Below are 24629 nucleotides of genomic sequence, written 5' to 3'. Positions count from 1 at the left end.
CTTATTTTGTGAAAACTTTAAAAATCTTCCTGTCCATAACCATTGGGCTTAGGGCTACCAAATTTGGTATGTAGTGACTTTTACAGTTTTCTACCAAGTTGGTTCAAATTATGCCCCTGGGGTCAAATTTGACACTGCCCCGGAGGGTCACAAAATTGAACATATGCTTGTATAAGGCCTATTTTGTGAAAACTTTAAAAATAATTCTGTCTATAACCATCAGGCCTAGGGCTATCAAATTTGGTATTTAGTGACATCTTATAGTCCTCTCCCAAATTTGTTCAAATTTTATCCCTGGGGTCAAATTTGACCCTTTCCCGGGGGTCACAAAATTGAACATATGCTTATATAATGCCTCTTTTGTGAAAACTTCAAAAATCTTTTTGTCCATAACCATCCGGCCGAGGGCTATAAAATTTGGTATGTAGTGACATCTCATAGTCCTCTACCAAATTTGTTCAAATTTATCCCTGGGGTCAAATTTGACCCTTCCCAGGGGGTCACAAAATTGAACATATGCTTATATAATGCCTATTTTGTGAAAACTTTAAAAAAAAATCTTGTCCATAACCATTAGGCCTAGGGCTACACAATTTGGTATGTAGTGACATTGTATAGTCCTCTACTTAGTTTGTTCAAATTATCCCATGGGTCATATTTACCCTGCCCTAGGGGCCACAAAATCGATTATATGCTTATATAGTGACTATTTTCTGAAAACTTTAAAAATCTCCTGTCCTTAACCATAAGGCAAAGGGGTACCAAATTTGCTATGTAGTGACATCTAATAGTTCTCTACCAAGTTTGTTCAAATTATGCCCCCTGGGTCAAATTTGACCCTGCCTGGGGGGTCACAAAACTGAACATACCCTTATATGGGGCATACTGTAAACATATAGAAATCTGTTTGAAATTTCGTGGTTTAACAGAAAACAACTAATTCGTTGACACGTGTTTTAGTGGATTTCAAATTTTCGGGGAAGACTGACCGTCATAATAATTAAACTTTTATTAAAACAACCAGAGTAATAACGAAGCATAATCTGCTAATCTGTGTTGACAGCAAGACTTGAGGTTAATGTGCACTGAAGCATGAAAGTGTTGCCGCTATTGTTGATAAGAGCATTAAAGCGGCGCTCTTGTGGGTCCCCGCTCGCTGATTGCCATCAATCTTGTTTTGGCAATATTTGCAATTCTCAGCGCAATCGGTCTCCTAGTAATAACAATTGAGAAATAAGGTCCCCAAAAGACACGTGTGAAAACCATTGTGTTTCTTTTAACTTTAATTGGCACTAATTGACATATGTGTTGAATATGTGTTGAATCTGCAAACTGTTAATTTTACGACGTCATGTAAAAGAGACCAATCGCTGAAGACGAAAATGAAATTCGGAAATGACCGATTTCGGATTTAAAATGTATAAATAATTGTTGGTACTTAAATTTGTGGTTCAGCGGACCAACGAAATCCACGAAAATTAGTACCACACGAAATTTAATGGTTTTACAGTATTTTGTGAACACTTGAAAAATCTTTCTGTCCATAACATAAACCATTGTGCCTAGGGCTACCAAATTTGGTATGTAGTGACATCTAATAAACTTCTACCAAATTTGTTCAAATAATGCCTCTGGGGTCAACTTTGACCCTGCCCCTGGGGGTCACTAAATTGAATAAATACTTATAAAGCGCCTATTTTGTGAAATCTTAAAAAATCTTCTTGTCGCAAATTCGGACTATGGCTACCAAATTTGTAATGCAGTAACATATTATAGTCCTCTGCCAAGTTTGTTCAAATTATGCCCTTTGGGTTAAATTTGACCCTGACCCGCGGGTCAGAAAAAATGAACTTTATATATGCTTATATCTTGCTTATTTTGTGAAAACTTTAAAAATATTCTTGTCCTTTACTCTAGAACTTAGGGCTACCACATTTTGTATGTAGTGAGATATAGTAGTCCTCTACAAAGTTTGCTCAAATTATGCCCCTGGGGTTAAGTTTGACCCAGCCCAGGGGGTCACAAAAGTGTACATGTGCTTAAACAGGGCCTATATTTAAGTATTTGCACATGCCAAGAATATTTGTTTCAGCCTTTTTTTCAGCAGTGGAGCGATACAGGGCCATCAAGGCCTTCTTGTTATCCATTCCAAATGACCGTGGCAAAAATGGTGAAAAATCACAGTTGTCTTAGTAATATCTCTGTTATTGGTTGGAAAGAACTATGTCTCTAAATTAGTAACTAGCTTATAACTTGTGTATCTTTGGTTGTCTGTAACCTGAGGTTGTAAGTAGTTTTGAACCAGTTTCTGTACTAGGAAACCGCACTAAACTCTTAGTACTGAAACTGGATTATGGTATTATCTGTATGAAACTGTAGACCTTATTTAATATTATTTTATGTGAAACATTGTTTTCATTTCTTTAGTGAAATCAATGAACCCCGAGCTTATACATAATGGCGTACTTAAATTGATTTTTGTGAAGCTTTGAAGTTGGTAAAATGTTTAAATTGTGGAGGTATATTTCTCCTTAGTATTTGATACTTAAATACTTGATGGACAACAGGGTCTCTGTGCACTCAAAGTGGAAATTGTAAGACATATGGGGCAGGTTACAGTGTTTATAAAGGGTGAGAAAATTTTAAGTGCTGTGAGGTGGCCAGTACATTTATTTGTTGAGGCGCTTTAACAGTCAGAATCTGGAGAGACCAAACAGGGAGCAAATAACATTTAAATGAACAAGATATTTGAACTTAAAATAAGTTCAACCTTGTTAAATGTTGAAAAATAATGAAAGTACTGTCTTGTATTCTCAATTTTGAAGGATTGTTTAGCAAAACAACAACAATACTAATTTCCCAATTTTTGTCAAAACGCCGCAAATTTTCCCAATCCAAAGGGACCCGGCTCTATTTCCAAATTGGTGAAAAAAACCCACTGTAATCCATGCAACATCCTGTGTTTGAATCTTTCGCTTGATCAGTATAAATCCAGCTACTACACATAGGGGGATACATTACACTGTGACTATAGGAGATACATTTCACTGTGACTTTAGCCGACCTTTGACATTTCCTGTAAAACTTTAATGCAGTAAAGCTCTAAGGATACTGTTTACTTCTTTTATGTAAAGTAGTTAAGATAATCTCAAATTGTTAAATTCTTCATGCCTTGTGTGTGTATTGTGTTTTTCTATACACTAAACAACAAACTTAAGAACCTCTTTGACATAATACTGATGCTTTTTTTTTAATGAATGTTTCCTATTTGATTTTAATATATTTATTTTTGTATGAAAAACGTTAAACAAATTCAAAATCATACTTATTATAACAAACATTATGTTCAGATTTTGTAATAATTGGAAATTGGCTTTAGTGTTTCGAGACTTGTTTAATGGTCATTTAATTAGTCCGGATAATCTTTTTTTTTTTATCAATTAATAACAATGGACCTGTAAATTGGCATGCAATTAGTATGGCCAGTTACTATGACCTCATTAAAATGGACTCATTGATTGGCATGTTATAAAAAGGGCACACCTCTGCAAGTGACTCTCTTTGCCAACTGCGTTTTATCGCCTACAGGTGTTACAAACACATCCTATGATGATTGACACATATTCATAAATGCACATGTCCATGAACTAGTCATTTGTGGAAAAACTAAAACACAAAAAATATCATGGCGACATGTGTAAAAGATTTTACATCATTTAAATGTAAAAAAACTTGAATGAATTCTTCAACTACCATATCAGTATCTTACATGGTTATGCTTCTTTAAAATTGAATCCTGGCAAAATCTGGGTCAGATTACATTTCGGTGTGACGTCAATTCCTCCAAGGCCTTGTTACAATCATTATTGTACTGATAAATGTTTGCCTTACAGCGCTATATAGTTGTAAATTAATACACAGTGATTAAGATAGTCACCTATCAGATCAATGGTAAAAATAACTTTTTATGTTGTCTTACATTCAATTTATATTAAACAACGCAGTTTCAAATTGTTGGCATTTTACAATGTTTCTCTTGTTTTTTATCCCCCCCTTCGAAGAAGAGGGGGTATATTGCTTTGCTCATGTCGGCTGGTCTGTCGGTCTATCGGTCGGTCCACCAGGTGGTTTCCGGATGATAACTCAAGAACGCTTGGGCCTAGGATTATGAAACTTCATAGGAACATTGATCATGACTCGCAGATGACCCCTATTGATTTTGAGGTCACAAGGTCAAAGGTCAAGGTCACGGTGACCCGAAATAGTAAAATGGTTTCCGGATGATAACTCAAGAACGCTTATGCCTAGAATCATGAAACTTGATAGTTAGATTGATAATGACTGGCAGATGACCCATTATTGATTTTCAGGTCACTAGGTCAAAGGTCAAGGTCACGGTGACCCGAAATAGTAAAATGGTTTCCGGATGATAACTCAAGAATGCTTATGCCTAGAATCATGAAACTTCATAGGTAGATTGATAATGACTGGCAGATGACCCCTATTGATTTTCAGGTCACTAGGTCAAAGGTCAAGGTCACGGTGACCCGAAATAGTAAAATGGTTTCCGGATGATAACTCAAGAACGCTTATGCTTAGAATCATGAAACTTCATAGGTAGATTAGTAATGACTGGCAGATGACCCCTATTGATTTTCAGGTCACTAGGTCAAAGGTTAAGGTCACGGTGACCCGAAATAGTAAAATGGTGTCCGGATGATAACTCAAGAACGCTAATGCCTAGGATCATGAAACTTGATAGGTAGATTGATAATGACTGGCAGATGACCCCTATTGATTTTCAGGTCACTAGGTCAAAGGTCAAGGTCAGGGTGACCCGAAATAGTAAAATGGTTTCCAGATGATAACTCAATAACGCTTATGCCTAGGATCATGAAACTTCATAGGTACATTGATCATGACTGGCAGATGACCCCTATTGATTTTGAGGTCACTAGGTCAAAGGTCAAGGTCATGGTGACCCGAAATAGTAAAATGGTTTCCGGATGATAACTCAAGAACGCTTATGCCTAGGATCATGAAACTTCATAGGTACATTGATCATGACTCGCAGATGACCCCTATTGATTTTGAGGTCACTAGGTCAAAGGTCAAGGTCATGGTGACCCGAAATAGTTACATGGTTTCCGTATGATAACTGAAGAACGCATATGCCTAGGATCATGAAACTTGATAGGTAGATTGATCAGGACTCGCAGATGACCCCTATTGATTTTCAGGTCACTAGATCAAAGGTCAAGGTCACAGTGACAAAAAACATATTCACTCAATGGCTGTCACTACAACGTAGAGCCTATATGGGGGGCATGCATGTTTTACAAACAGCCCTTGTTTTTCTTAGCTCTCCTGAGCACATATTGCTGATTGGGATCTTTTATGATATTAATGTGGGTCCTCTGTGTCAGTGGGCAGATTTTTTATCGACAGTAATTCCTCTGATAACTCTTAATTCAAATCATTCCAGGCTGTTGAATTAAATGTAGGTCACTAGAGCAAAAGATAATAATTAGCTCTTCTGCCAAAGATTAATGAGGACTCGAACCCTATTGATTTTCATGTCACTGGGTCAAAGGTGAAGGCCACAGTGACTCGAAATAGTAAAATGGTTTCCGGATGATAACTCAAGAATGCTTAGGCCTAGGATCATGAAACTTCATAGGTACATTGATCACGACTGGCTGATGACCCCTATTGATTTTCAGGTCACTAGGTCAAAGGTCAAGGTCACAGTGACTCGAAATAGTAAAATGGTTACTTTTTCTTGTTTATCTGATTAAGTTCACAGTTTTCATCCAATTCTTTTCAAACTTGTTCAGTGTCTTTATATTAATGAGGACTCGAACCCTATTGATTTTCAGGTCACTGGGTCAAAGGTCAAGGTCACAGTGACTCGAAATAGTAAAATGGTTTCCAGATGCTTACTCAAGAATGCTTAGGCCTAGGATCATGAAACTTCATAGGTACATTGATCACGACTGGTTGATGACCTCTAATTATTTTCAGGTCACTAGGTCAAAGGTCAAAGTCACAGTGACTCGAAATAGTAAAATGGTTACTTATTCTTGTTTATCCGATTAAGTCCACAGTTTTCATATGATTCTTTTCAAACTTGTCCAGTGTCTTTATATTAATGAGGACTCGAATCCTATTGATTTTCAGGTCACTAGGTCAAAGGTCAAGGTCACAGTGACTCTGTTTATAGCAGTAGAGCGATTCAGGCCCTCATGGGCCTCTTGTTTCAACTTAGTCCTCTTTTCTGAACATCAAGATTAAGGCCGTTTAATATTTGGTGTGTAACTTCATCTAGTACAGTGCTTCAGCTAGGATTTGAAAAGGGCAGGGGGGGGGGGGGGCTATTTTGTCAAAAGAGCACTTTTGACACGCAGTATTTTTATTAATAATTGTTAAAAATATATTATTCCCATTATTTCCCATTATTATTAAACCAGGCAAATAAAATGTCTACAAGGAGAAATAAATTAATTACAATGTAATAAGAGATTTATAAATTATCATATGTCAAAAAAAAATAAAAAAAATAACAAATAAAAGAGCAGGGCGGGGCCTTGGAAGGGCAGGGCAGGGTTTATGAAGGGCAGGGCGGGGCGCCCTTCTATTTAAGCCTAGCTGGAGCACTGCTAGTAGTCCTCTATGTAACATCATCTTGTTAGTGCTCACGTTAGGATTTGAAAGGGGCGGGGGGGGGGTCTATTTTGTCAAATGGGCACATTTAGAGCGCAGTATTTTGTAAAAAAGACAATTCGAGCGTGCAGTCATTTCCGGAATGCTCCTTGTTTGATATTCAATTTTATATTATTAATAATTGTGAGAATATATTATTTACATTATTATTAAACCATGTAAATCAGACATGGCGAAAGACTGTCACAATTAACAGGCCAGACTGGCCTACGAGGAGAAATAATTAACAGGCCAGTTGTTAATTTCACAGGCCTCAATTTTAAGTGTTTAATCCTGGTGGGACATTGCATAGTAAATTCAAAAAGTAATTGTAAACATGTGTTTGATTTATGAAAGGGCAAAAATAGTGTGAACAGCTTGATTCGAAGAAATAAATTAAGTGTTTTTTTCAGTTTGGGAAAAATATTTACACATATAAACATACATAATTGGGTTTTATTGATGTATTTAACACAGATTTATTAGTAAATATTAAATACGTTTACCTTCTATTACTTTCCATTTTACTAACATGCCATGACAGTAAACTGTATAGAGTGACAAACATAATAAAGCAGAATATGAACATGAATTTTACACAGATCCACAAACATATAAATCTGATCATGTTTGTCATTTTGGAACGATTATCTTCTTAGATTTCTTTTTGCGAGTAGAATGAACCCCAAATTATTATTATTATTAACACTTATTCTGTGACATTCACATATTTCTAATGACAATGTGTTAATTGTATCTAAAACATATTATCCATCATTCAAACACAAATGCTTTGGATTAATCCATGCTTATTATATGATGTCCATCGATAATTTGATTTTTAATTGTCATTTTCACTGAGCAATTTAATTTTCTTTTTATTGTCCGCCATCTTGGGATATTTACAACATGCTTGCAACAAAATGAAAAATTGTAAATGTGCGAGTACTTTCGCGACGCAACCATGCAAAATTATTTACGTTTGGAATAATTCTCTGAATTTTTCAATGTTGCAATGTACTACTGACTTACAAAATTTGGCGAAAATGAACATTTTATATATAGAAATATCATAATGTGGTAACCACGATATAATGTTGTTGTTAAAACTGCAAGAGGGTTACAATTTTTTTAACCAAAAATTACCGGACAGTTTAAAGTCCGAACTTGCATTTCACCGTCGGCCTTTTTATTTGTTTGTCAGCAATGGCCGACGGGCTTTCACCATGTTTGGTAAATAAAATATCTACAATGAGTAATAAATAAATATCAATGTTATACAAGATAAATAAATTATAATACGTCTCAAAAAATAAATAAAAACATTGTTTTTTTAGGCCTAGCTTGAGCACTGATCTATTGTATGTATCTATGTAACATCATCTAGTGGTCCTCTATTTGGTGTGTAACATCATTTGGTTGTCCTCTTTTTGGTGTGTAACATAATCTAGTGGTCCTCTATTTGATGTTTAACATCATCTAGTGGTCCTCTATTAACATCATCTAGTGGTCCTCTATTTGGTATTTAACATCAACTAGTGGTCCTCTATTTTGTGTTTAACATCATCTAGTGGTCTTCTATTTGGCATGTAACATCATCTAGTGGTCCTCCTTTTGGTGTTTGACAACATCTAGTGGTCCTCTTTTTGGTGTGTAACATCATCTAGTGGTCTTCTATTTGGCATGTAACATCATCTAGTGGTCCTCCTTTTGGTGTTTGACAACATCTAGTGGTCCTCTTTTTGGTGTGTAACATCATCTAGTGGTCTTCTATTTGGCATGTAACATCATCTAGTGGTCCTCCTTTTGGTGTTTGACAACATCTAGTGGTCCTCTTTTTGGTGTGTAACATCATCTAGTGGTCTTCTATTTATTGTGCAACATCAACTAGTGGTCCTCTACTCTCTACTATGTTTTTTTTCAAATCAGTCCCTTGGGATCAAAACTTTCAACATCCCAGGTTTCACCTGATTTGTGTAGACTAACATGTAAAAATTGTTAATCACATATGCAATCTCTAACACTGTACTTACATGTAAATAGTTAATAACTTGTAAATCTCTAACACATGGAGGGTCAGGGGTTTAATATTTGGTGTATGACAATTCCTATGGTGGTTCTGTTTTTTTCAAATGATGCCCTAAGGTTAACATTTGGCCCTGCACTGGGGGTTTCTTGTTTTACTTTTTATTCATCAATGGTTATGGGAAAAGAATGATAAGGTGTTCTGATTCATAATGTTGTTTATTTTCTGATGTAAAAATATTTTGATTCTCTTATTCTTCATGCTGTTACAAGTATATATTTTTTTCAAGTATGAGATTTAGATTGTACTAGATTGTACTAGATTGTTCTAGATTACAACCACACCCAAAACCAGGCTTAATGCTTTGGGGGAAATACAAAATCCATTTTATATAACACAAGCTCATTAATGCATATTATAGGTCTACCTTACAATATAAAGATGATATATTAACTCTTTCCATAATTAAACAGTATCCAGTGTACTTCACCATGCCCATGTATAGTATTTATTTACACCACTTTTCAGCAGCCATGTTATAATTTCACACTTGTTCTCAGCAGCAGTGTACACCATTAATACCTCTTATAGCTTCCATGTGAAACCTTTTTTCCATAAGTGTGCAAGATATTTGCTGTCCTTTACAATGTCACGTTCCAGGCATGAAAAGTGTGTCTGTACCAACAAAGTATGTTCTGTAATTAAATATAGACGTGTTAGCTAAGAACATGTAAGACTGAAATATAATCTGATTATGTTAAAAAAATTGCATTAAAATAAATGCATAAAAAAATAGAGAAAGTGGATTGAAAGTATGTAAATTAAAGCAGTTTAGTTGCAATAAATATTTATTCAAAGAACCAAAATAAACCACCAAGCAACATGTGCGTAGGGGGGGGGGACTACCAATACTAAGACCCACCCCAACCAGGACTGGAGGCCTGGCACACTCTGTGAAAAAATACTGGGTGTGTTTCTTTGAGTAAGAGGCTCCAAGGCTTGTATTATAACGACATGTGTTTGTACTTGGGCTCCAAGGCTTGTATTATAGTGACAAATTGTGTTTATACTTGGGCTCCAAAGCTTGTATTATAAAGACATGTGTTTGTACTTTGGCTCCAAAGCTTGTATTATACCGACATGTGTTTGTACTTGGGCTCCAAGGCTTGTATTATAATGACATGTGTTTGTACTTGGGCTCCAAAGCTTGTATTATACCGCCATGTGTTTGTACTTGGGCTCCAAGGCTTGTATTATAACGACATGTGTTTGTACTTGGGCTCCAAGGCTTGTATTATAATCACATGTGTTGGTACTATGGATGCAAGGCTTGTATTATAATGACATGTGTTTGTACTTGGGCTCCAAAGCTGACATGTGTTTGTACTTGGGCTCCAAAGCTGACATGTGTTTGTACTTGGGCTCCAAGGCTTGTATTATAATTACATGTGTTTGTACTTGGGCTCCAAGGCTTATATTATAACAACATGTGTTTGTACTTGGGCTCCAAGGCTTGTATTATAATTACATGTGTTTGTACTTGGGCTCCAAGGCTTGTATTATAATAACATGTGTTTTTACTTGGGCTCCAAGGCTTGTATTATAATGACATGTGTTTGTACTTGGGCTACAAGGCTTGTATTATAATGACATGTGTTTGTACTTGGGCTCCAAGGCTTGTATTATAATGACATGTGTTTGTACTTGGGCTCTAAGGCTTGTATTATAATGACATGTGTTTGTACTTGGGCTCCAAGGCTTGTATTATAATTACATGTGTTTGTACTTGGGCTCTAAGGCTTGTATTATAATGACATGTGTTTGTACTTGGGCTCCAAGGCTTGTATTATAATTACATGTGTTTGTACTTGGGATGCAAGGCTTGTATTATAACCATATGTGTTTGTACTTGGGCTCCAAGGCTTGTATTATAATTACATGTGTTTGTACTTGGGCTCCAAGGCTTGTATTATAACGACATGTGTTTGTACTTGGGCTCCAAGGCTTGTATTATAATTACATGTGTTTGTACTTGGGCTCCAAGGCTTGTATTATAACGACATGTGTTTGTACTTGGGATGCAAGGCTTGTATTATAATTACATGTGTTTGTACTTGGGCTCCAAGGCTTGTATTATAATTACATGTGTTTTTACTTGGGCTCCAAGGCTTGTATTATAACGACATGTGTTTGTACTTGGGCTCCAAGGCTTGTATTATAATTACATGTGTTTGTACTTGGGCTCCAAGGCTTGTATTATAACGACATGTGTTTGTACTTGGGCTCCAAGGCTTGTATTATAACGACTTATGTTTGTACTTGTAGTTTCAACATGAGCAGTTAGCTAGGGAGCATGAACGGCAGGCCCAGGAACACTTTAAGGTATTTTTACCTTGCTCTGGGAAAATGGGGCTTAATGTATGTGCATTAAGTGTCGTCCAAGATTTGCATTGTGCAATCAATACAGGCTAATAAGGGACAACACTTTCCACCTAAACTGTATTTTCGCTAATTAAGACTTCATTTAAATTAAATGTTCGATTAAAGCGGAAAGAGTTGTCGCTGATTGTCATATCTGGACTGCACACGCTTATCTGGGAAGGCATTAAGCCTGATTTCCCAGCAAGGCCCATTTCAATTCTCTCCAAAATAAAACTCCTCTTGCATAGCCCTTTTTACAGATGGTCATGCCAGAAAGTAAGGAGGGGCGAGCGCTCTTGGGGGTTTGTGGTTCAAAATGTATTTGTGGGTGCAAAATGTTTGTGTTGTGTTTAGTGTGGAAACCCCTTCTCCTTAACAATTGCATCTTGAATCCCCATGAGTTTAAATAGACATTTCCATAACTTAATTTGCAATATTATAAAAAAAATGCACTTTGAAATCATATGTTAGGCTGTTTGTTAAACAATTCTATACATAACTGGACAGTGACTGACATAAAAGCATGTGGTAATTGACCACAATTCTTGATAATGTTTACATGTACCTCTAAAACTACTGCAGATTGTCATCATTAAATATGTCTTATGCTTTTTATGCCCCCCTTCGAAGAAGAAGGGGTATATTGTTTTGCACATGTCGGTCGGTCGGTCCGTTGGTCGGTCGGTCCGTCCGTCGGTCCGTCCACTAGGTCAAAGGTCAAGGTCACAATGACTTGAAATAGTAAAATGGTTTTTCCTGATGATAACTCAAGAATGTTTACACCTAGGATCATGAAACTTCATAGGTACATTGATCATGACTGGCAAATGACCTCTATTGATTTTCAGGTCACTAGGTCAAAGGTCAAGGTCACAGTGACTCAAAACAGTAAAATGGTTTCCGGATGATATCTCAAGAATGCTTAAGCCTAGGATCATGAAACTTCACAGGAACATTGATCATGACTGGCAGATGACCCCTATTGATTTTCAGGTCAATAGGTCAAAGGTCAAGGTCACAGTGACTCGAAATAGTTAAATGGTTTCCGTATGATAACTCAAGAATGCTTACACTTAGGATCATGAAACTTCATAGGTACATTGATCATGACCAGCAGATGACCCCTATGGATTTTCAGGTCACTAGGTCAAAGGTCAAGGTCACAGTGACAAAAAAGGTTTTCACACAATGGTTGCCACTACAACTGACAGCCCATATGGGGGGCATGCATGTTTTACAAACAGCCCTTGTTTGTATGTGACTTACCTAAAATGTTAATTGACAGCTCTTGTTTTGTTCACAATTTATTTCACATTTTAAATTTTATGTGAACTGTTTGTTGAAAAATAACTGTAAGTATAAATGGACCACACAGGAGCTTGTACATTAACCGAAAAACCAACACCAAAATTAATACATAATTATAACAGTCATACAGTCATTAATCTCGCTAACTATTAATGTTAATTCACATGGTACATGAATGCATAATTACAAATAATAATAATATCATGAGATACACTACTGTTTGTCGGCGTCTTTTGAAGGTCTTTATGTATGCATGTTTACATTGTGTACATGTACCTTTGCACGTTCCTTTTAAGTTTTGAGAAATTGTTTGATTATGTGATTGTTTATTGACATTAGCTATCAATAAAAAATTTTTTTCAAGTATTTCAGCATTTTGATGTCTAAACTCTTACAAAATCACTGTTTTATTGGGTTTTGTTCACTTTTATCTTTTATAGATTTAGATTGAAGGAGTTGAAAACAAAAACTGTAAGGGGGTATACTCATGCCTTGATAATTCACATAAAAAAGGTGTACAATAAATCACACAGAGCAAGAATAAAAGACTTAAACTGCTTGAAGAAAAGATCAGGCAGAAAGCTTCAATGCTCAATAAAACATGATCTTTTTCATGAGGCTGTTCAAGTATTGGAATTTGGCCTATATTAACATCCCTATAAATAGATACTGTTAATTGCTATAGGTAGAATGTTTAACTATTTTCTAAGAACGTTTGAAATCTGATCTGCTCCAGTAATATTTTTCACTCAATCAAAGAAGATTATTGTTATTTTTCCACAGTGTAAGTTTCATGTATTGAAATCAATAAGTAAAGCATTATTTCTTAGAAGTGGATCTGCCAATGACAGATCCCTGGTTGTAGATCACTGAGTACTTAGCCATTGATTTTTGTGCTAGTTGAACAATATAAAATGTGACACAAAGTAAAAAGCCAGGCCATTACACTTAATTGATGTACAATATTTTTTTCTTCCAGAAATTTAGCCTTTGTTCAGATAAATTGAATTTCATTATCATGTCTAGGTGTCAATGACATAAATTTTGGCGATTAAACTACCTGAGGCAAACATGCCTTAGTTTCCTCTTCCTGACAAACCCATTTTAAATTGCTTTGACCTAAATTATAGGAATATTTTTTGTCAATCAAGCAAGTCTGTATCCATGATAATTACCTAAGTTATTTTAAATTTTCTAGGGTTTAGTGCAAACAAGTTGAATGAGTTTCACATTTGTAAATATGATAGAATAGTTTCATATGGAATTCTTAACATTTATTATTATTGTTTTTTAGTTCATGATGATTGTTTTAAATGATAATTTCAGTGTGTTTATAATGTCAAAGGATCTTTTATAAATTACGACATGGTATATAATGACTTGAAAGCACATGTTAAAATAGGAAATGTTTTCTTTTTTTTTACCTGGGCAGGAAGTGTGACCTGACTCTGTTCTACCCTTAACTATTTTCAATCTGATTGTACCGTTTTTTAGCCTGTCTCTGTGAAAATGGGCTTTGATTATGACTTCCTACAAACCCCATGTGCAAGGTTTGTGAGTCAGTAAAAAAAGGTCAAGATAACTGAGATTTTTTTAGTTGAGTCTTAATTTTATGTCAGAAAATACTACCATTGAGCCCTCTTGTGTAAAAATGATATTAGTGATGTTTCAAATCTCACTGACAACAAGGCAACACACAAACCTGTAATAGGCAACTCTGTGATTTGTGATAGCCCACAACAGTGCCTTGTAACCTGTGTGTGTTGTTTTCATAGAAACTGGTGATGATGCAAAAGCACCAGGAGTTCCTGGCAGAGCAACAGAAGCTGGAGGAGCGACAGCGGCTGGAGAAGGAACTTCTGGAGAAGAGTCGACTGTCGCAGATCAAGAATAAGAACAAGGAGGAGGAGAGTAAGTAGTGTCCGTAGTTGTAGAGCAACAACAAATATCCTGGCAACAACAGGGGTTGTTGCATAGCAACATCATGTTACCTAGCAGCAAAAGGGTTTGACATGTTGTAACCTAGCAACGATAGAGGTTGATGTGTGGTTACTTAGCAACAAATTGGTTTTACATGTTACCTAGGAACACAATTTTACCTAGCAACAAGAGGGTTTGACATATAAGGTAGCAACACATGTTCCCTAGTACCCACAGGGTTTACTAGCTACAATAGTGGTAGACATAATATAATCACCTAGAAACAACAAGGTATGAGTCATAAGATTTCCAAACAACAACACAATGCCAAGCAACAAAAGGTTTTTACATATAGTTACCAAGCACCAATATGTTACCTAGCAACTGCAGGGCTGAAATATGGCTAGCTAACAGCATTATGTTGCTTAGTTTACTAGAGGCTTGACATATAATGACCAAGCAATAACATTACCTAGCAACAACAAGGATTGACATGTTACCTAGCAACAAGAGGGTCAACATTTTGTTACCAATTAACCAAAAGTTTGAAATCTGGTTACCTAGCAGCAAAATGAATTGACATGTGGTTATCAAGCAACAATAGGGATACACATTTTGTAATCTAGCATCGATAGGGATTGATATTTGGTAATTAATGGAAATAGACGTGAGTTTGCTTAGCGACAGTTGGGGTAAATATGTGGTTGCTTGCAAGAATAGGGCTTGGCATGTAGTAACTTAGCAACAATAGTGATTAACTGTTGGACATGTATATTTCTGTAGAATTCCACCAACAGCTGGAATGGACATGGTGACAACCAGAAAGGTATAAATGAATTGAAACTGTAACAATTTCTGTTTAAATCTACTTATGTGAACAGATTCGTGACACGCTACCGGCTAAGGAACATTCCATGTAGTAATCTTGTTACCAAACAGTGAGACTTTCACGATGATGTCTATTTTCGCAAAGAAATTAATCATGTTTACACTTTTTACACTCAAATACTTCCATTAATAGCCAACATTAATGAATTTTCTTGGGGGCAAAAAGGAAAATAGGTTTAAAGCTTTGAGATTATGGCATTTCAGAAAGGTCATGGGTAAGATATTTACCATGTAAACTTATGGAAGGGACTTAAGGTAAATATTAAATTCATGTTAATGACTATTTCTTGCGTATGTATGAATAGTTATTGTCTGTATTACTTTAGAATGCCCATTAATTACAAATACATTCATGTTACTTACAATGTAGACACATGTACTTCCTCATCCTTACTTTAAAGTAAACACTTAAATAATTATAGTGTTACTTGTATTTGTGTTAATTACAAATTACTATTTTCTTTTGCATGAAAATCTACTTTGTGAATTTAATGAATTTATTAATCTTTTGTTTCATTTTTATGTTTAAGACCATACAAATGCTTGTTTTGCTTATGAAGACTTGCTAGCAAAGGCTTATTGCAGTTCTTTTTCGTAAAACCCATTCCGATGAAGCCAGGATCTTAATTTCATTTTATTTAAACAGCCTGTATATTAACATCATTATCTCATCAGAAACCCTGCTGAAATAAATATACCTAATAAAAGATAGATAATGTATGGGTATGTATAAGGACTATTTGCCAGTAAGACGAAAAATCAGACTTATAATGTAAAACAAAAACTGAAATGCTTTCAAACTGATATCTAAAACAAGATGTGTTCAAAGGGCACAGATGCCTGTATATTCCATTTTTGATTAAAAAATCCACGTGTGTCAAAACTGGGCTTCTGTATTGCCGAAATTGACCTGATGTCAAAGTGTGACCTTGACCTTCGAGGCTAGGAGAAGGGTGATACACACGGCGCTTCTCATGGTGTCATTTGTGGTAAGTAATTTAATCAAAGCGCTGAAGGCACTGAAGTTGTTTGCTGTTGTTGTCCTTGATTAGATTGTGCACATTGCACAGGTTAATCAGTGTGCACAGGCTAATCTTATTTGACATGCATTAAGCCCCGTTTTCCCTGAAAGCAGCCAATATGTACAGATTTCAATGATAAACACTAGACTGGCCAATGTTGTATTACAAGCTGGTAAATACACTCACTGCAGTTGTAGATGCAGACACACCTAAGCATTTGTCGTCTGCAGTGCATGCAGGCAGCGGTAATCGTTCCTAGCTTAGTGAGTTACAGTTCTTAGTGTAGCTAAGGCTTCTAAGCACATACTGATTTGCAAAACATGCTCTGTAAATTTAGTCCTGAGCTAACGCTCACAACTAAAAATTGCATGATGAATATCATACATGTAGTTATGGTACAGACTAGTTGGTGTAGGGCCACATTTAACATTTGACATTTAAGTGATACAACTGTGATTGTGGTAGGGAGACAGATGTTTCATGTGACACGTTGTCATATAATGGTTTACATTTATGTCAAGTAATTTTAAAATTTATCAATATCTTGCAAAGTAATGGCTAAGACAGGATTTTTGTGATGGACTTCTGGACACCTACCTAAAGAAGTACAGATGGTCAGTTTGAGTGGGGAGGGGCTTAGGGTATCAAAAACAACAACAGTTATTTGTACCAAGCAATATCAATCTTAAAGTAATTTTTTTACAAGACTCTGTATAATTTGATAAGAAATATTTTGCTTAATAGGCTTGGCATGTAGTAAACAACATAGATGAAATGAAATGATTGACCTCAAAAATAATGTAAAGAAAACATAAGACAAAATAAAATAGATAATTTAATATAATCAATATCCACACTCCAGCCTTTGTTTTTGGAAAAAGTCAAGAGAAAGCAACCTGTCATGTTTTCAGGACGCTGATATATAAGGCTTTTGTACTTTTATAATTTAATACAACTGCATAAAATAGTGTGAAAATTGTCTGGGGAGATTAAGTGGCTCATAACCCATATAAAAGAAAGAAAGGGGAACCTATAAGCACCAAGTAAAGTTTTCTGGGCCCATTATTTATATAAGAAAACATATGTAACAGCTGCCTCTTAATGTTGACTGGATACAGATTGATAGTGGTCCATTACTTCTGTAAGGCAAGGAAGACTATTTGAGCCGCATTCTGAGAAAACTGGGCATAATGCATGTGCAAAGAGTGTCGTCCCAGATTAGCCTGTGCAGTTCGCATAGGCTAATCAGGGACGACACTTTCCGCTTTAATGGTATATTTCGTTTTAAGGAAGTCCCTTTTTACCGAAAATCTTGTTAAGGTGGAAAGTGTTGTCCCTGATTAGCCTGTGCGGACTACACAGGCTAATCTGGGATGACACTTTACGCACATGCATTAAGCCCCGTTTTCTCAGAACAAGACACATTTGTAAAAGCACATTTGAGTGTTGTCTGGGGCAGATTAATAAGTGCAATTAAAACCATATAAAAACCTGGAAAGATCAGATGGACACAAATGAATAGGATTTCATTAATTATTTCATACAAGCAAGACAGTATTAGTATCCTCTTAATGCTGACTTGAAGCAGATTAATTGGGGTCATTACTTCTTTGTTACTTCCTTGTACACCACTCACATGTGAAACAGGTGAGTAGAGGCCATTTACTCATACAATGAAAATAAGACGTAGACCATTTAAGCCCATGTTAAGACTTTCTGACTGCAGATTAGAAGGGATTAATTACTTAATCCTTTCCCACTCAGAAGCTAAGTGAAAATGGCTATGTGCAAACAGCATAAAACCAGAACAGCCTGTGAGTAACTCGCAGTCTCTTCAGGTTTTATACTATGCTGCTCATCAGTATCTGAGGTTGAAAATGAAGCTTTGAAACTTGAATCTAGTAAGAAAAGTCTTTAAGTGAATTTAACTTTCTAAGGGACTACAAATACAGTCAATCTTGTGGATGCGACCACTTGTATTAAGCGACCTTTGTCTTATGCGACCATTTTGAAAACCCACGGAGCTTTTTCGCTATATAATGATATTGTATTCAGCGACTTTTGTCTTACGCGACAAGCGACCGCTGATTTCTATGTATTTTGATGTCCAAATCTTGAATTAAGCGACCAGTAGGAGGTAAAAGTGGTTAATGTATTGATCTTTCAGGGACAAATCCGTGTTAATTGTTTATCTAAGCCGATAAGATGTACTGTTACACCGCTGCTTTGTTTTTACACCAACCATTATGATTATGCTTTGTCTGGTTGACCGGTTCTGACCGGTATTGTTGTAGACTGCATATCAATTTATTGAGTTCAATAATAGAGGAATGTTTTACGCACAGTCTACAGCTTAAAAAGTTTACTACGTGGAACGTTAAGAGACAACGCCGATTTTTCTCGAGTATAGATAGCAGGTGCAGAAACAATGCACTGTACGCGACAAACATTTCCTGAGAAGTGCGGAAAATAAACTATTAATCGGCAACATCTGTCAAAATCCGTAGATTACCAATTTGTAATTATGCTAATTAGTAGATATTTGTTAGCCAATCACATTGTTATTTACTTAATAAATTTTCCAATCAGGTATGTTTGTTTGTTTTCAATTGACGTGTTTTAATTTTTTCAGCTCATTATGTATCATAATCGAGTCAGATTTCCTTAAGCGTACATGCAGAAATTAAAATGTCAAAACGAAAAGTGTTAACGTTGAACAAGAAAGTTCGGGTTTAGGAATTGTCAAAGAGTAAAAGTGCACGTAAAATTGCAGATGAGTTTGGAGTCGGTTAAACTCAAATTCAGAACATTCTTAAGCGTAAAGCCGAGGTGCTTGAAGACATGGAAAATTATGTGTCAGGTGAAAAAAACGCGAAAAATATTTCCTTGTCTATGTTGTTTTTGCAAATAAATATGTACACACAATTCATTTATAATATATGATAATTGATAAAAAGTGAAAAAATAAAACACATTATAAGTAAAATATTGTTTATGTATTGTTTTTATATTCATTTTATTATAAAAGTTAAAATCATTGTTGACAAAAGAGATTATCCTTCATATAGATTAAAATTAGGGGTAAGCATTCTTCCAGAATGGCCTTTTTTATTTAAAGACCATTTTATTAAGAGACCACTTTTGATTACTCCCTTGAGTGGTCTCTTAATACAAGATAGACTGTATGTCAAAGTACATATCTAAGTGGTAAAGGATTAATTTATGGAATTACAAAAATCTCCCTTCGCAAAATACAGGATGGAGTCCTAGGGGGTTCATGCATGACTTAGGTAACTTGATATAAATAAACATGTGTACACATGTTCACTATCAAATTTCATCAAAACATCAGTGATAATGTACTTGTCTGAATATAATGTGAGTGCATATATAAGAGAATATGCAAAGGGTTCTGTTGTGCTTACATAGTTATATATCGTCTTGTGTTGGACTGGTTTCCAGTTTCTTACATCATTATAGTTATATATCGTCTAGAATTTGTGTTGGACTGGTTTCCAGTTTCTTACATCGTTATGCTAATTGCTATGTGACAAAGTCTAATTGACCAATGCACTTTTAATAATGACTGTTGCATTCTTCAGTGTTATATCAGTTGGGTGTAAAAAATCTATTGAATATTTAATGAAGGAATAATAGTACATTACTGTTATATTTATGCCCCCCTTCGAAGAAGAGGGGGTATATTGCTTTGCTCATGTCAGTCGGTTGGTCGGTCGGTCGGTTAGTCGGTCCGTCCACCAGGTGGTTTCCGGATGATAACTCAAGAACGCATACGCCTAGGATCATGAAACTTCATAGGTAGATTGATCATGACTCGCATATGACCCCTATTGATTTTCAGGTCACTAGGTCAAAGGTCAAGGTCACGGTGACCCGAAATAGTTAAATGGTGTCCGGATGATAACTCAAGAACGCATACGCCTAGGATCATGAAACTTCATGGGTAGATTGATCATGACTTGCAGATGACCCCTATTGATTTTGAGGTCACTAGGTCAAAGGTCAAGGTCACGGTGACCCGAAATAGTAAAATGGCTTCCGGATGATAACTCAAGAATGCATACGCCTAGGATCATGAAACTTCATTGGTAGATTGATCATGACTCGCAGATGACCCCTAAAGATTTTGAGGTCACTAGGTCAAAGGTCAAGGTCACGGTGACCCGAAATAGTAAAATGGTTTCCGGATGATAACTCAAGAATGCATATGCCTAGGATCATGAAACTTCATGGGTAGATTGATCAAGACTCGCAGATGACCCCTATTGATTTTGAGGTCACTAGGTCAAAGGTCAAGGTCGGGGTGACCCGAAAAAAGTAAAACGGTTTTCGGATGATAACTCAAGATCTTATATTCCTAGGATCATGAAACTTCATAGGTAGATTGATCATGACTCTCAGATGACCCCTATTGATTTTGAGGTCACAAGGTCAAAGGTCAAGGTCACGGTGACCCGAAATAGTAAAATGATTTTCGGATGATAACTCAAGAACGCTTTTGCCTAGGATCATGACACTTCATAGGTACATTGATCGTGACTCGCAGATGACCCCTATTGATTTTCAGGTCACTAGGTCAAAGGTCAAGGTCACAGTGACAAAAAACGTATTCACACAATAGCTGCCACTACAACGGACAGCCCATATGGGGGGCATGCATGTTTTACAAACAGCCCTTGTCTTCATTTTATTCAATAATAGGTTGTCAATTGAAATTAAACAAACCGAATTGCTAAAATGTATTTAGTACATTAGAATTTTTAATTCCTTTTATTTGTTAAAATATACCCAGTGAAATCTATAATAATGAAGTAATTAAATAAAAAGCAAATAATAAGCAAAAAAAAATGTATGAAATGGATTTGATATTTGGAAATCAAATGTAATTTAAGCCTAAGAATAAGTCATTTATAAGCAAGAAATAGTCAAGTACATACATTTAAATCAGGGTCTGCGCTGTTTGCTTAAAGGAATTTCTGTAAGAAATATTCTAAATATAAAAATAAATACACAAGACATCCCTAATTTTGGAAATAAATTGATCCAATTTAGAAGGATGGGAGAGTCCACCTGGCATAAATGGGTTAATATTCGCTTAAATGTCCTTCCGTACAAACATGCTCATTGTAACTCTGACATATTAAAAAGTGTATTTGAGGAATCTGAATTAATCATTAAACAAATGTCTTTGAAAATAAAAAAAGAGCATTGCCTATGGTGATGACATATCAAAATATAAAATTGAACCAAAAACCTGTACAGTTCTAATTACCTGAATTAAACGATCATTTCCTGACAGAGCTTTTTTCAACAGCAGAAAAGTTTCATGATTATTAATTATGGTCATAACATAATTACCATATGGTTTGTGGTTTTGTCAGACAAATCTAGTAAGTGACAGTTTGATAGCTTCATTGTAAACAAAATGTTAAATTTGGCTTGATAAGATTTGTCAGTAATTGACCATTCGTTTTGAAACGGTAAGTTTTAACTAATCGTATAGGCTTAAATACTGATGAAGGTCATTGACTGTATATTAAATCAGTTCATTTGCTTTGTAATTAGAAGGTCATGTTTAAATTTGTATAGGCATTGACGTCATTCACAAAGTAGCTTAGCTTAATGCATCGAAAAGGTCAGCTATTTAGCTATATAATGAAATTTGCTCTTCAGAAAGATCAAGGTTAATAAAGTTTTACACTAAAAGGGGTAAAATGACAATGTTTGTCACAGTCTACTTTAGCAAAATAAAATAAACGCATACATTGTTAATCTCCCATGTTGTTTTCAAACAGGATTAAAAACTTGGTGAGAAATCACTGAGAGAACACTTGTCTTCAAACAACTAAGTTTGTTGTTCCAACATGTATGCATCGCATTTCACTTTTGGTGCTAAAGCCCTGGTACTCACGAACTCCTATGTATTAGTTATGCATATGGTTTGTGAAATGATTTATAAGTTATGAATTCTTAAATAATGAACCAGTTTTATGTTCCTTTGAAATTCTTCAATGTAACGTTTACTTTTTAGCTCACCTGAGCACAACATGCTCATGGTGAGCTTTTGTGATCGCTTTTTGTCCGTCGTGCCTTGTCCGTTGTCCGTCGTCAACATTTTGCCTTGTGAACACTCTAGAGGCCACATTTATTGTCTGATCTTCATGAAATTTGGTCAGAACATTTGTCCCATTGATACCACGACTGAGTTCGAAACTGGGTCATGCTGGGTCAAAAACTAGGTCACTAGGTCAAAAAAAGAAAAACCTTGTGAACACTGTAGATGTCACATTTGATGCCCAATCTTCATGTAACTTTGTCAAAATGTTTGTCTAAATGATATGTTGGTGGAGTTAAAAAATGGTCCGGTTCGTTAAAAAACATGGCCACCAGCGGGCGGGGCAGTATTCCTGAAATGGCTATAGAGAAACCTTGTGAACACTCTAGAAGTCACAATTTTTGCCCAAACATCATGAAAGGTGGTCAAAACATATTTTTCATTGATATCTCGGACGAGATTGAAAATGGTCCAGATCGGTGAAAAAACATGGCCGCCAGGGGGCGGGGCAGTTTTCCTTATATGGCTATAGTAAAACCTTGTTAACACTCTAAAGGCCACATTTATTGTCCAATCTTTATGAAATTTAGTCCGAAGATTGGTCTCAATGATATCTTGGATGAGTTTGAAAATGGTTTCAGTTGCTTAAAAAACATGGCCACCAGGGGGCGGGGCATTTTTCCTAATATTGCTATATATCATTCTTTAGTAAAACCTTGTTAACACTCTAGAGGCCAAATTTATTGTCCAATCATCATGAAACTTGGTCAGATGATTTGTCCCAATGATATCTTGGATGAGTTCGAAAATGGTTCCGGTTGGTGGAAAAACATGGCCGCCAAGGGGGCGTGGCATTTTTCCTTTAATAGCTATAGTTAAACCTTATTAACACTCTAGAAGCCATATTTATTGTACAATCATCATGAAACTTTGTCAGATTTGTCCCAATGATATTTTGGACAAGTTCAAAAGTGGTTCCAGTTGCTTGAAAAACATGGCCACCAGTGGGCGGGGCATTTTTCCTTATATGGACTTATGAATCTTCATGAAACTTTGTCAGTATATTTGTTTAAATGATATCTTGGATGTGTATGAAAATGGTTCTGGTCTGTTGAAAAACGTGGCTGCCAGGGTGTTCACTAGTCATGAAAGTTGGTAAGAACATATTGTTCTAATGACATCTTGGGCTGCACAGAACAGGTCAGTTCCTTTGAATCTCAGGTGAGCGACTTTGGGCCTTTCTCAGGTGAGCGACTTTGGGCCTTTCAGGCCCTCTTGTTTGAAACATGCATGATCATATGTTCATATAAAAAGTTGTAATTATTGTGTCATTAAATTCAGGTTTGGTGGAATATATACTAGTCATTTATTTTAAATTGAGGTCATGAAATACATGATGAAAACTTCAGGCTATCCAGCATTCCTTGTCTGTCACTCATAGTCTGTCAGTTGTACATGGTCCAAATTCACCTTGTGAACACTCCAGATGCCATCCTTGTCTGTCACTCGTAGTCTGTGCCTTGTCCATTGTCCAAAGTCACCTTGTGAACACTTCAGTTGCCATCCTTGTCCGTCACTCGTAGTTTGTCTGTTGTCTATTGTCCAGTCACTTTGTTACCACTCCAGATGCCACATTGTCCAAAGTCACCATGTGAATGCTTCAGATGCCACATTGTCCAAAGTTACCATGTCAACACTCCATATTATGTCACATTGTCTAAAGTCACCTTGTGAACACTCCAGATGCCTCATTGTCAAAAGTCACCTTGTGAACACACCAGATGCCTCAATGTCCAAAGTCACCTTGTGAACACTCCAGATGCCTCATTGTCCAAAGTCACCTTGTGAACACTCCAGATGCCTCATTGTCCAAAGTCACATTGTGAACATTCCTGATGCCTCATTGTCCAAAGTCACCTTGTAAACACTCCAGATGCCACATTGTCCAAATTCACATTGTGAACACTCCAGATGCCTTATTGTCAAAAGTCACCATGTGAACATTCTGGATGCCACATTCCCCAAATTCAAATTGTGAACACTCCAGATGCCTCATTGTCCAAAATCACATTGTGAACACTCCAGATCTCTTATTGTCCAAAGTCACCTTGTGAACACTCCGGATGCCACATTGCCCAAATTCACCTTGTGAACACTCCAGATGCCTCAATGTCCAATGTCACCTTGTGAACACTCCAGATGTTGTCCAAAGTCACATTGTGGCCACATTGTCCAAAGTCACATTGTGAACACTCCAGATGCCACA

At 36.1% G+C, this 24629-nt stretch overlaps 1 protein-coding gene across 5 annotated transcripts in view; it reads left to right on the top strand.

Annotated features, from left to right (window-relative positions):
- The window catches only part of LOC127855111 (histone deacetylase 4-like), a 183587-nt gene that overhangs the window by 100680 nt on the left and 58278 nt on the right, over positions 1-24629 (top strand). For all 5 annotated transcript variants that reach the window (XR_008037353.1, XM_052390479.1, XM_052390480.1 and 2 more), the window contains 2 exons: positions 11054-11110; positions 14233-14368. Coding sequence is in view for 4 of the 5 variants with exons in the window: in XM_052390479.1 (XP_052246439.1) it covers positions 11054-11110; positions 14233-14368 (193 nt within the window). In the remaining variant the exon portion in view is untranslated. The remainder of the gene's footprint in view (positions 1-11053; positions 11111-14232; positions 14369-24629) is intronic.

Source organism: Dreissena polymorpha, chromosome 13 (genome assembly GCF_020536995.1).
Source record: "Dreissena polymorpha isolate Duluth1 chromosome 13, UMN_Dpol_1.0, whole genome shotgun sequence".
Classification (NCBI taxonomy): domain Eukaryota; kingdom Metazoa; phylum Mollusca; class Bivalvia; order Myida; family Dreissenidae; genus Dreissena; species Dreissena polymorpha.
The sequence above is the reverse complement of the archived record's forward strand: the minus strand, read 5'-3'. Positions and strand labels throughout refer to the sequence as shown.